Source organism: Prunus mume, linkage group LG4 (genome assembly GCF_029339155.1).
Source record: "Prunus mume cultivar Tortuosa linkage group LG4, ASM2933915v1, whole genome shotgun sequence".
NCBI lineage: Eukaryota > Viridiplantae > Streptophyta > Magnoliopsida > Rosales > Rosaceae > Prunus > Prunus mume.
Genome location: NC_142701.1, coordinates 21,538,403 through 21,551,340, shown reverse-complemented (window position 1 = coordinate 21,551,340; position 12,938 = coordinate 21,538,403). Strand labels below are relative to the sequence as shown.

Sequence of the window (12,938 nt, the reverse complement as noted above, 5' to 3'; positions counted from 1 at the left end):
TAAAGCTTCCTTTAAGTGTGTTTATAATATAATTTCATAGTGGACTTTCATAGATTATTAAAATACATATGTACATGTATAATACGAGTCTTAAACGTTAAAATGTTAAATTTTTTATATGGGTAATAACTCTGGCAAAATAAACAAATCAAAAGGTACAATAGAGACTCGAGTAATGGCCTAATAGTAATGAATAATGTTATAAACTACTCTTATCGATAAAAGAAAATCAGAGAATTTTTTAATTTTTTTTAAAGGATATATATACAGCTATACTATTTGGGGGGGGGATTACTAGCGTATAGCCGCGCGGCTATACTAATTTTGAAAAAGAAAAATTACCGTGGTATGACAAAGAAAGATGGCATCCAGAAAGATGATAAAGGAACTTCAAATCCGAAATATTGTGTGCAGTAACCAGAACCAGATTTGATCTTAAATGGAGGCTATCTAGATAGATATAGTGTCACTTTCCAAGACAATAACTTGGGGATTAATGTTTTGTTAAATTAGAAAGGTTGCTTTCGAGATGAAGCTTTACTTTTGAAGCCTAAAAAAGAGCTCAAATCGCCTAGACTTGATAAGCATGTAATCCTGCATTAACTTCCTAATCTCTGCTATGTGTTCAAGCCTTACAGTCCACATTATAAATTATGGATCCTCAAGTTTTATTTTCTGGAAGTTTCACATAACATTACTCAACAATTGCAATGGCCAACATAGTCACATTTCTCTGTCTCTACATTCTGGAATCAACTCTGTTGCTATCAAGAATCACCATGGCAAATCCTGGATTGAGCATTCAGCTCATCCACCGCGATTCCCCAGAATCACCCCTCTACCAACCCAACCTCACACAGTCACACAGAACTCAAAAACTCATTCTCCTATCCAAAGCTCACGCCATGCGCCTAACGAAAGACTTGCATTCCAAGCATCAATAATTCCAATGCTAATGTTGTGCGTGCAAAAATTGATTATCAAAAAGACTCTACCTACATGGCACAAGTGAGCATAGCCACATTCAGGAGGACACCCCCGATTTCTTACTTCCTTGACGTGGACACGGGGAGTGGCATTATATGGATCCAATGCCAAGAGTGTAGAAATCCAGGACACCACTGCTTTTACCAAAGACAACCCCTTTTCCCCTCTTTGGAATCCCTTTCTTATAAAACTTGTTTGTAATCACCACCGCCTTTGCTTTCCCGGAAGACGCATGGGAAATTTTTGCTCCTACCTTGTGCAGTACGACGATGGTGCTACATCCGAAGGCTACCTTGCATCAGAAACCTTTAATTTCGATTCAAGTTCAACTTCTCGAAACATAGTTTTTAAGTGTGGTATTAATCAGATCAAAATGGATAGTTATGGTACTCGGGGTGGTAATGTTGCTGGCATATTAGGCTTGGGATGGTCATCTCATTCCCTTGTCAACCAATTAGGCCCTATAGCACAAGCCAAGTTCTCAAATTGCCTCCAAACAACGCACAATAACAATCATACACATGACACATATCTTTGATTTGGTACAGACATACAAAGCAGAACAGATTTACCTCAGACGGTCTTGTTACAATATGGTACACTTAATCCTTACTTTGTGATCTTGCAAGACATTAGTATTGCTGGTTCGCGTCTAACAATCCCAGCCAACTACTTCCAAAGGAGATCTGGTCTCGGTGGGACTATAATAGACACAGAAACTGCTTATACATTTCTTGTTAGACCAGCCTACGAAATGTTGGAACGAGCACTTGTGAACTACATCTCTAGGATGGCTAGCGTGTTTCGGATTCATAGACAAAGATTTTTCAATTTGTGCTACCAAAGAACAACAACAAGAGGAGGGTTTAACAATCTTCCAACAATCACATTCCATTTTAGCAACGCGGATCTTGCGGTGCAGCATCAGGGTGCGTTTTACTTGGGTGATACACATATGATGCTAATAGAAAGACGTTGAATTTTGGCCCTGCAGATTGTGCCCGAAATCCATGAATTTGTGCTCCATTCACATAGTGATGGTGGGTCCGAATATTGTATTATAACTTTGAAAATAATAACATTTCAAAGGAAGGAAAAAGAATAAAAAAATTAATAAAAATTAAATCAATAAACTGAGCTCTTCATTGAACATTTTGCTTCTTCCAGAAAAGCAACACAACCAGAAATCATACTTTCAAGTTTCAACACAACATGTCTTCACAAATTATGTGCAGTAGCAGTAGCCTTAGTTTATATTAAATGAAGAGCAATACATCTGATCATAAAGGCTATATAGTTTCACTTTCTAAGACAAATATAAGTGCCCACGGGAATGTTGATCAATCCAAAAAAATGGCAGAGGACCTGTTGCAGGGTGAACCGTGTAGGAGAAAATTTGCCTTGCAAATCACAAAAGACGACATCTAGAAATTATAATTAAATTAGATTTTCATATTTGTTTTGAACATTATGTGCAATGACCAGATTTTATGTGTAGAAGGTTTATCTGGAATAGACTTGAGAGTGTAATTAAGACTTAACTATCAAATCTCTGTGTTGTAAATTAAAGAAATATCGCCATGCGGCTGTACTAAAAAAGAAATATCATAATATAGCCGTGCGGCTATACTATTTAAATATATTATATTTAAAAGGTATAGACGCGCGGCTATACCTTTTATTAAATATAACTAAATAAATAAAAGGACCCTCCTAGTTGCATTAGTTTATATTTTATAGATATTAATTTGCTAGTTTCAACATATCTAAAGCAGATATTGAAGAAAGAGAAATTTCACAGTAAATCAAACTCGTTCTCTTGAGTGAAAATTGTTGGAGGAACAACAATTAGTATTATTCTAATAATTTAATTAAACAATTAAATTAAACAACAAGTAGAATAATGAAATTAAATATGGTAGTAAATTAAAAACAGACTATTCTTGCATATAAAGGCTTGCATAATTGCAATGTCCTTGAAATGGAATTTCACCCCTATACAGCGCTTATAGTTCTGTAGGTGTTTGCTCAACAATGATACAACTATCTAAATCAAAGTCCTAGCACTCGGGCTTTGATTTTTTGCGAAATTAGTGTGTTTTTCTCAAGGCTTGTGTTTAAACAGAGTGGTTAATACGTGTTCTAATGGTTATCAGATAAGGTCAAACCCAAACATTCAAATAATTAATTAATTATTCGGGTTTAAGGCGTGTACAGAAAACACGGATGTATTATTAAAGAATAAGTGCATACATGTATAATACGAGTATTAAACGTGAAAATGTTAAATTCTTTATTTGGGTAATAACTCAGGGAAAGTAAAAAAATCAAAGGGGACAATAGAGACTCAGGTAATGACATGATAGTAATGAATAATACTCTAAACTACTATTACCGATAAAAGAAAATCGGGAATTTTTATTTTTCTTAAACAAATCCCAGTATATATAAAGAGTAAGCTGCTAGCATATACTATTTATTAAAAAAAAAAATCCCCAAAAAACCCACTTGGCTATACTATTATTTTTTTTATTTAAAAAATACCCCAGTTTAACCTAGAGATTAGGCGCCCACAAGTGAAAACAAGTATAGCTGCGTTTTTTTTCTTTTTTTAAAGGATAAATACAGGGAGCTGCAGTTGATGGATGACTCAAATAAGCTTCTTTGAGGGATAGCCTTATAGGGCCAACTTCGTATTGTATTTCACTAATCCAAATAGCATATTTTGTAGATATTCATTCAAAGATCATCTCTACAAAAAAAATCACTTGAATCTGATATCATTTTACCACTAAATTGAATTATTGAAATTTTAGTATTTTCTTGAAACACCGTGTTCATTGATTATGTATGACAGAATTGGATATTCAAATGGCTTCCAATTTGTCTAATTTTTTGCAAGGACGATATATTAATGTAAACTTAAAAAATAGATGGTTTGGATCGTTAAAAGAATAAAATAAAATTCATATGGGACCCTAAAAGATGTCCCATAAATAAAATTTGTTGAGAGATCCCTCAATAGAAGGGGACTGAGTATGTATATGTGTGTGTGTATATATATATATAGTATAGCCAGGCGGCTATACTATTTTTGAAAAAAAAAAGGTTACGAGAGTATAGCTGCGCGGCTATGCTATTTATAAATTTTAAAAAAAGCAACACACATTGGAAAACAGGTATAGCCGCGCGGTTATACTAATTTTAAAAAAAAATTACCGTAGTATAGCCGAACGACTATAGTACTTTTTTATACAAAAAATGCCCCGGTATAGCCGCACGGCTATACTACGCTGAAAAATACTCTTTCAAAAAAGGGCATCCATGTGTCAGAAACAGTATAGCCGGGCGGCTGTACTTTAAAAAAACTACATACCATGGTATACCCGTACAGCTATACGTTTTATTTATAATAAAAAATTCCAAACTACCCTTCTAGCTGCATTAGTTTATACTTTATTGTTATTGAATTGGCTAGTTTCAACATATTCAAAGCAAATATTGAAGATAGAGAAATTTCACGGTAAATCAATTTGAGAATTCAATATTTTCTTCTACTTTTTTTGTGGGAATGTTTCAAAGCCTTTGATCTAAAATTAATTCAAATAAACAATAACTTAATTACCTAATCAAGTTTAATTTAAATCAGATAGCCCAAGATGTGTACAAAAAACGGATGTGTTATTGAAAAATACGTTCATATGCATATAATACGAGTATTAAACGTTAAAATGCTAAAAAAATTTATATTGATAAAAGCTTTATCAAAATAAACAAGTCAAAAGGGCCAATAGAGACTTGAGTAATGGCTCAATAGTAATTGATAAGGTCATAAACTACTCTTATCAATAAAGGAAAATCAGGGAGATTTTTTATTTTTTACTTTTTGAAAAAAAAGGAAAATCGGCTATATTTAGAGTATAGCCGTGCGGCTATACGATTTACAAAACCGGGATCCGCCTAGCGCCTGACGCCGACGTGCTAATTTTTTTCTTTAAAAAAATGCCTGTCTAGCCGCTGGCTATACGATTTTGGACAAGCACCAGATCAAGAAAGGCGACCCACGTGTCGAAACAAAGATAGTCGTGCAGGGGGACTATTTTTTAAAAAAGAAATACTGTAGTATAGCCGCACAGCTATACCTTTCATTTATTTATTTATATCAAAGGGGACAATAGGGACTCAAGTAATTGCCTAGTAATAATTGATAAGGCCATAAACTACTCTTATTGATAAAGGAAAATCAGAAAGATTTTTTAATTTTTTATTTTAAAAAAGGATATAAGCCGTCCGGCTATACTATTACTAACGTAGAGCCGTTCGGCTATACTATTTATAAATTAAAAAACCGGAACCCGCCTAGCGACTGGCGCCCACGTGCTAATTTTTTTCTTTTAAAAAAACATGCCCAGGTATAGCCGCACGGCTACACGATTTCGGAAAACTAAGTTGTAGCCGTGCGGCGGTACAATTTTTTTTAAAAAGAAATACGGTAGTATAGCCGCATGGCTATACCGTTCTTTGATTCCCCCCCAGAGTAAATCAATTTGAGAATTCAATATTTTATTCTTTTTTTTTTTGGGGGGAATGTTTCAAAGGCTTTGTTCTAAAAAGAAACAATTAATTAATTACCTAATCGGGTTTAATAGAGTCACCCTCGACCCTTCTACCAACCTGACCTCACACAAGCGCAGATAACTCAAAAACTCATTGTCCTATTCAAATCTCTTATCAAACACTTAAGAAATGAATGACTGCAGGCCAATTTTAATTCTTGTTCGTGCAAACGTTGATTGTCAAAAGGGCTCTACATTCATGGCACAAGTGAGTCTAGGCGCATTCATGGCACAAGTGAGTCAAGGATTTAACAATCTTCCAACAATCACATTCCATCTGAGTGGTGCTGATCTTCTGCTGCAGCCTCAAGCTGCGTTTTATGTGGATACAAGCGATGAACCCTCCCAGCGAGAGTACTTTTGCTTGGCAATGTCTTCAGAAAGTGATGAGACAGTCATAGGTGCATACCAGCCAACATATCACCGTTTCCATATATGATCTCAACCAAAAGACATTGCGTTTTGGCCCTGAAGATTGCAGCCGCTTTCCCTGAATTTTGTAGTGTCTTGTTTCTAACTAGCTAGCTAGAAAGTGCCAACTCATAAAATAAGTTGTAGTTTTTCATTTAGGATCTTTTGCTGATCTTGTACATATGTCTGCAGTAAATTAATAAAAAATAATCTAAATCCAAAGAATGTGACAGTTTTTTATTATTTATAAATGATAATGATTAACAATTAATTTGGCCAAAACTTTGAATAAGAAAATAGAGAGTCAAACACAGCCGAAAAACACATACACAGTTTCGGTGGCACAACTGTAGAAGCATGTACGATGTATGGTAAAGAAGGCAAGCACGATCGTTTTCTCTCTTCCACGGAAAAATCGAGATTCATGTGTTTAGTTCAAAGGATCGAATATTTCAGCGGAGCCCATGTCAATTCCCACGTAATTTTTGGTCATTATTTATATTGAATTTCTCGATTTCTCAATTCCTCTGAAAATCTCTGTTAACCCCCAAATGGCTACTCTTAACATAATCGCAGCTCATAAGCTCCCTTCACCCGCAAGCTCCTCTTTCGCTTCTCAATCACAGAAACCCAACTTTCTTTCACTCTTCTGTACGCAAACCTTCAGCAAGCCCGACCCATCAAGGCTATTGGGCTTCTCGACCCGGAAAAAACGAAACTCGACTGTTGGGTCGGTCACAGAGGACAGAGAGGTGGTTCCATTGAAAGAAAAACATGCAGAGGACCAAGATAGCAGCTTATTGGTTAATGGGTCTGAAGAATTTGAGGCTGTTTCATCATCATCAGCTTATTCTGAAGGCAGAGGAGAGGGGGATGATTTGGATAAGCTGACCAGTCGAGCTATTAATGCCTTAATTGTTCTGGGATTTGGGACCTTTGCGGTCTCTAAGTTGCTCACGATTGACCATGATTATTGGCATGTACGTGATCTCATACATATATTAGTTTCTGTTTTTTGTTTATTACGATTTTTTTTGTTAATTTATGGTAGTGGTTCTGTACGTCTGATTTCATGGGTTTTGATGCTCAAAAAGCTGCATAATTTATGTCTAAGCTATACTCGGCCAAGTTTATTTTCCTTTTGTACTTTGAGCTTTGAGATGGGTATGTCTTTATTTGTTGATGATTAGCTTGAAGTTCTCATCTTTCTTTCTGCAATTAGTTGATCATTAATAATAATACTTAACCCATACTCGGTTAAGTTTCTGCTTGATTTGGAACTTCTTTTAGTAGAATGATGAGCTGAACCAAAACTGAGTCTCCTCCTTATTGAATGTGAATATTTTGCATGTCAAAGCTAATTTTTGAGGCATGTTTCAGGGGTGGACCCTTTATGAGATACTAAGATATGTACCTGAACATAATTGGATTGCATATGAACAAGCTCTCAAAGCAAATCCTGTTTTAGCCAAAATGATGATAAGTGGGGTTGTCTATACTCTAGGAGATTGGATTGCCCAGGTAGGTCTATCTTCCAACTACATTAGATAAAGTTCATCTCACCTCAGTCATGACTTCTTATTGTTGTTTCTAAGTTGCTCCCATTGTATATGCAGTGTTATGAAGGGAAGCCTCTTCTCGAATTTGACCGGAAACGCATGTTCAGATCAGGCCTTGTTGGGTTTACTTTCCACGGATCCCTTTCTCATTATTACTACCAATTTTGTGAGGTGATGATTCTGGTGCTTATCTCTGGCTTGTTTGATTGATTTCTATGAATGGCTGAAATATTGACTACGGTTTCCAGGCTCTTTTTCCTTTGGAGGATTGGTGGGTGGTCCCTGCTAAAATAGCCTTTGACCAAACAGTGTGGGCGGCAATTTGGAACAGCATCTATTTTGTGGTTTTGGGGTTCTTGCGTTTAGAGCCCCCAGCCAAGATTTTTGATGAACTGAAGGCTACATTTTGGCCTATGCTGACAGTAAGAAACTCGTCTAAATCTTTATTATCAGTTTTAAATGTCTTTTTATTGTTTTTGTTATTTAATTTTGATTATTCTGACTGGATTACAAGAGTGTCTTTTGAATCAGATAGAGTTAGATTTCTGTAAAAACAGTTGAGGTTATGTTAGTGTTGACCTTATATCTGATTCAAACCCAGTTATCATAGCTTGTTTTGTTTCTATGCTGCTGAGTTTATTAATAAATATAACAGTAACAGGCATACAAAACTTCAATATGCCAGTAAAGTACAGAAATGTAACTAACAGAAAAGGAGGTTTGAAGTTTGAGCTAATGTGGCCTACTGAAAGTAGTAGTTGTTTCTTTCACTTATACTCATACGGTCATACCAGCAGAGCTTAACATGATACCTGAAAAGGCATATATGAGGATCAAGGGGAGAAATGAAAAAGGTGAATATCATTTTTCAGATTAGGAGGCTAGCAATTAAAATCATAGTAGCAATTCTTATAATTCTGATATTTGATCCAAATGCTTGTTACGGTTTAAGTTTTTAGCCAATATAGGTTAGTTGGTATATTTTAAATTTTGAACTACTTATATCTGTGACTGGCATGACAGGCAGGATGGAAACTCTGGCCATTTGCTCATCTGGTTACCTATGGGCTGATCCCTGTTGAACAAAGGCTTCTTTGGGTGGACTGCGTGGAGCTTATTTGGGTTACTATTCTCTCAACGTAAGCCTCTGATCTTAGTTTCTTTTATATGGCAAGAATTTCTGTGTACCCCTCCCCCGGTAGAGTAAACTGTCATTTTTTAATGCCTCCTTTTTGTTCTTATCTTTTTAGATGCTTATTACACATGATAAGGTTGCAAAGTATTAATCTAGAGGTGTCTTAATCTTCTCTCACTGTTGGAAATTTTCTCTGTGTAGTTATTCAAATGAGAAGTCAGAGTCCAGTATATCTGAGGCATCATCTGGAGCAGATTCTGCATCTTCGTCAAGCAGTTCTCCTAAGGTATGCCATGTTAGCACCGTTACCGTAGAGCCTATTTGAGAATTTCAATACATGTTCCAAGATGCCTAAGGGTAACCCGCTGAATTTTGGGTCCAATGAAAAGTAAATAAAACTAATAAATTCATAATTCTGTTATTTTGTTGTAAGCAGGACTAAATTATTTGGAAAACATGGTACTGAGAGGCGGTTTTCTACCTTCAACACTGTAACCACCATTTCTGCTCTATAAGTTTTTTGAAGCCAAACACTCAATACATATGTGTCGAAAGGGGAGATAATCATTCATTGGCTGTGCAGACCACCATCTAATCGGAAGCGGAATGAGTTAAGTAAGCTTCTAATGGAAGGTGGGAATTTATTGGTTGCCCTGACCAAACGTATACATTACAAAGAATTCTAGCATTGTATGTGTTCTATATTTATTCTCAAATTGAATACGATCTTCGGGATGGTTTTAGTTGTGTATAATTATCGGAATAGCTGCTGCAACTCTTGTTACAGCTTTGTAGAGACTGTATACTTGTACTTGATACAGCTTTGTAACTAGTTGATCTAATCTTGTTTGAAGTATGATATAAGTCAAAATCATTTGGAGCCACCTTTGTTTGTTCTGATGTAACAAATATATGGCATTGTTTTATAATGAATTTTTAAATTGGATTTTTCTTCTATATACGTGAATCAGCCCAATTGACCAGGACGACAACATTGCTTCGCCCAAGTGCACTCGAGTTTGGTTCAATCCATTATGATCCATCCCCCTATATATTTTATTAAAACAAAAAAAGGACATTTTTTATTTTTATTTTTATTTTTATTTTTATTTTAAGGCCCAATGTGTGTATAATCCTTGAAAGCCCATATATGGAACAATTCCAAAGCGCGCGGGATTCAACAGCCGATAACCAACGTCCTCAGGCTGGAAATTTCAGGAAATTACACAGCGAGCCCCAGATCTGAAATATCTGTTGCACCTGGATCCTGGAACCCCCTTTAGATCCAAAACCACCTGCCACTGGACTTCAAACAACAATGGCGAAAATGGAAGAAGTGCACCAAGAGTCAAATGGCAACAACATCGTGAAGCAGAAAAAGAAGAGGAACCATGGCTCAACCGAGTTCTTCGTCTTCGTGGATTACGTTTTCCTCTCGATCTTCTTTGCGTTCCTCTGCTTCATCATCTTCAAGATTGTACTCGGAACCACATCCGATTCCTTTTCACTCTGAGACCGACATTCTTTTCAATCAGGTTGACCCTCCACCTCCCTCTTCTCCATTTCCTTGATGCGGTTTTTTTTTTTTTTTAATAAATGCAATTGATGTAATGTTCTTTGTTGATTTTTGTGGGTCCAATCAGTTTTTTCCTTGATTTGGGTTTGAATTTTTTTCTGATAATCAATTGAGTGAGAAGCTAATACATAGCTTAATTATGCTACATGTATATTTTTTTGAATAGACTTCTGCTACATGTATATGAATATATGGATTAGGCTCTTTGTGTATTAAGAAATTTTATTTCAATGGAATATTATTGTTTTAGATTTCTGTAGAGGAATGAGTAGGTCCTTGAATTGAATGCATGGGACAATGAAGGTTAGCCAAACCTAAAATGAATTTGTGGTGGTAGTGAGTTTATTGCGGGTAGATGTAGTGAGGTTATATGAACATGTTGCTATGAATCCAAGTAAATATTGAAATTGACAGTTCTTAGATTTCCTGAAGACACAGAAATTCAGATTGATAGATTCATGTGAGCTATTCAAATAGAGGAGCTGGCCCTATAGACCAGTTCTTTCTACTGGTCGCTTCGCTTCCCTCATTACATTGCGAGAATTACAATTAACTTCCAGGAAATTGCAACCAATAAATTAATCAATGTTTTCAGTCAATTGGATTGTTGCTATATCTTAGCCGGTGTTTGTTTTGCTTCTGAATTTCCAGTAGAATGTTGTCGAAAATTCGTAACGTGCAATCAATAAAATGAACATTGCTTATGGTGCTAACTTAAAGTATCTGAAGCTTTCAGTTTAGGAGTTCATAATATTTTAGACATCTTGAGGTGACTCATTCCGGAGAGCGCATGAGTTTTGACCTGTGTCTACAAGTTGTTCATGTCTTTGCAGCTCTTTTCTTTAATGACAAATCTGGGATTATGTGACAGGTACAAGTGCAAGCTTGAAGGCCTAACAGGGCATTGACTTGGTCAGATTCAGATTCTGCCATCTCAAATTCGTGACGTTTTCTTGGTATCGAAAAATCATGTGCCCTTTTGATCAAATGTGATTTAGAAACAATTGCTTTTTATGGCCTGTAATTCTGGGAACATACATATACATATTGAAGTGGATCATATCAGTGTAATATGAATGTTAATCTCTACGAATTGGTATCATGTACTATTCATATATGAATGTTATGCCTTTCTTTTTCTTCTTCAGATCAGGAAGGTGTATGTCAATTGTTTTCATGCCAAGTTGAACTTAAGAAGTGGGGCGCATATAATCTTCATTGATGGCACACCTAACCATCCATGAATTAATTTGATGCAATTTTGCAAGCTTAGACTTTGTTGAGAAACCTTGATGTCGACTAACAGCATTGTAATGCCCGACAAATTAATAGGCAAATAGCAAACTTGAAATCAATCAAACAGGCCATTCGAATTAATGTCGTTTTTGTTTTAAGATTAGGTATAGTTGCTTCTTCTATCAGGTCCACCTTTATATGTCTACCTCTGACACCTGCTATGTAAAATTAAAATGAAGATGCAGATGCAGAGCACACACAAAACATGGCTAAAGATTGCACAGAAAAGCAAGTACTGAAATAAACGCTACTGATACTTCACTGATTCTAATTAAACAACGAAAGCACTTTAACAAAAGCTGCTTTATTTCAAAGCCAGTAAGCACAGCCCTGGTCTCTCACTGCAATGCCAAGTGAGATACACACCCATCTAGCTCTCTTAGCCCAAAGAAAACCAAAGACAGAAGAACAGAAACGCATAAATCTAGCACACTAGCTAGTTGAATGATACAGATCATGATCTAGCATACTTATTCAAAGCTCCTCATGCTCAAACAAATTCAGGGACTCGGTGGGGTTGGTGGGGTACCAGCACCATTGCCAGGGTTTGGAACCTCATAACCAGGGTTTGGGACGAATGTATCGTCGCCACCGGGAACATAGTCATGACCAGTACTTGGCGCTTCTCCACTTCCACTTCCACCGGTGTTGCCGGTGCTGCCGTTGTCGGGGAATGGAGTCTGAGGTACAACATTATGCAGTGGTGGGAATATCACACGCCCAATGCCTGGAATGAGATGGCTGCCATCATGGCCAATAAACCACTCAGGTTGTTTCTTGTCATCTTTGGTTGGGACACTTCGTCCTGCAACTGCTTGCCCTGTTATTGCAAGAAGGACAACAAGAAGGGAGATGAGAGGCAGAAATGAAGAACGGGTTTTTCAGCCATTATCAGAGAAATGTTATACAAACGGAGAGAGAGAGCAAGAGAGGAGAAGATAGCTCTTGCTGAAGTTGGTTTGGTGATGGAGAATGTAGGAAAAGAAGGGCTCTTCTTATAGTTGAGGATTTTTAGCAAGTTGGGTGAACATTTGGCGGTGAGTTAAGAGACTGTGCGCCTCTAGAAGCCATGGATAGACAGAGAAGAGATATCCAAATGCATACGTGCATGGAGAGAGACGGGCAAAAAAACAAGAGAGTGATGAGTTGGGTTTCTTCTAGTTCGATAATTTTGATGCACTGGAAGGATAAAAAAGACAGTGGGGTCTTGTCTTGGCGTGTACTTCATATCTATTAAAATCTACCTATATGCACCAGCAACTCTTGCGGCCATTAATGCAGGCATTATATGCTCTACTGGTTTGTTCGATGTGCGGCTCTGTCAGCACATTCCTCTGTGAATGTGAATGAAAGTAGTT

General features: G+C 36.6%; 3 protein-coding genes across 8 annotated transcripts; 2 read left to right on the top strand and 1 right to left on the bottom strand.

Annotated features, from left to right (window-relative positions):
* The first annotated feature begins 1,219 nt into the window (after window positions 1-1,219).
* LOC148918152 (aspartic proteinase nepenthesin-2-like) lies at window positions 1,220-1,966 on the top strand. Its single transcript, XM_089050501.1, has 2 exons — window positions 1,220-1,385; window positions 1,536-1,966. The coding sequence occupies exons 1-2, from the start codon at window positions 1,220-1,222 to the stop codon at window positions 1,964-1,966; spliced, it is 597 nt and encodes a 198-aa protein (XP_088906627.1).
* Window positions 1,967-6,342: 4,376 nt separating this feature from the next.
* On the top strand, window positions 6,343-11,431 carry LOC103329543 (uncharacterized). 6 transcript variants are annotated; one of them, XM_016793987.2, is made up of 8 exons: window positions 6,343-6,994; window positions 7,395-7,535; window positions 7,631-7,744; window positions 7,822-7,995; window positions 8,597-8,712; window positions 8,910-8,994; window positions 9,145-10,243; window positions 11,156-11,431. In XM_016793987.2, exons 1-7 carry the CDS (start codon window positions 6,566-6,568, stop codon window positions 9,148-9,150), a joined length of 1,065 nt encoding a protein of 354 aa, XP_016649473.2. In that variant the 5' UTR covers window positions 6,343-6,565; the 3' UTR covers window positions 9,151-10,243; window positions 11,156-11,431. The 6 variants fall into 6 exon arrangements, with proteins under 6 accessions (XP_016649473.2, XP_088906417.1, XP_008230250.2 ...); XM_089050291.1 differs by having other exon boundaries at window positions 9,142-10,243; XM_008232028.3 differs by lacking the exons at window positions 9,145-10,243; window positions 11,156-11,431 and adding an exon at window positions 8,368-8,427.
* Window positions 11,432-11,816: 385 nt separating this feature from the next.
* LOC103329545 (cell wall protein precursor) lies at window positions 11,817-12,461 on the bottom strand (the record flags this gene model as incomplete). Its single annotated transcript, XM_008232032.2, has 1 exon — window positions 11,817-12,461. A coding segment is annotated over one exon (381 nt), but the record flags the coding sequence as incomplete, so codon positions are not given.
* Window positions 12,462-12,938: the final 477 nt, after the last annotated feature.

Excerpts from the sequence above, each read along its gene's own strand:
- LOC148918152 (XM_089050501.1), top strand. The coding sequence starts at position 1,220 with ATGGGAAATTTTTGCTCCTACCTTGTGCAGTACGACGATGGTGCTACA. Across the intron at positions 1,386-1,535 it reads TAGTTATGGTACTCGGGGTG|ACATACAAAGCAGAACAGAT; the intron begins GTAATGTTGCTG and ends GATTTGGTACAG.
- LOC103329543 (XM_089050291.1), top strand. The coding sequence starts at position 6,566 with ATGGCTACTCTTAACATAATCGCAGCTCATAAGCTCCCTTCACCCGCA. Across the intron at positions 6,995-7,394 it reads TTGACCATGATTATTGGCAT|GGGTGGACCCTTTATGAGAT; the intron begins GTACGTGATCTC and ends GGCATGTTTCAG. Across the intron at positions 7,536-7,630 it reads TAGGAGATTGGATTGCCCAG|TGTTATGAAGGGAAGCCTCT; the intron begins GTAGGTCTATCT and ends TTGTATATGCAG.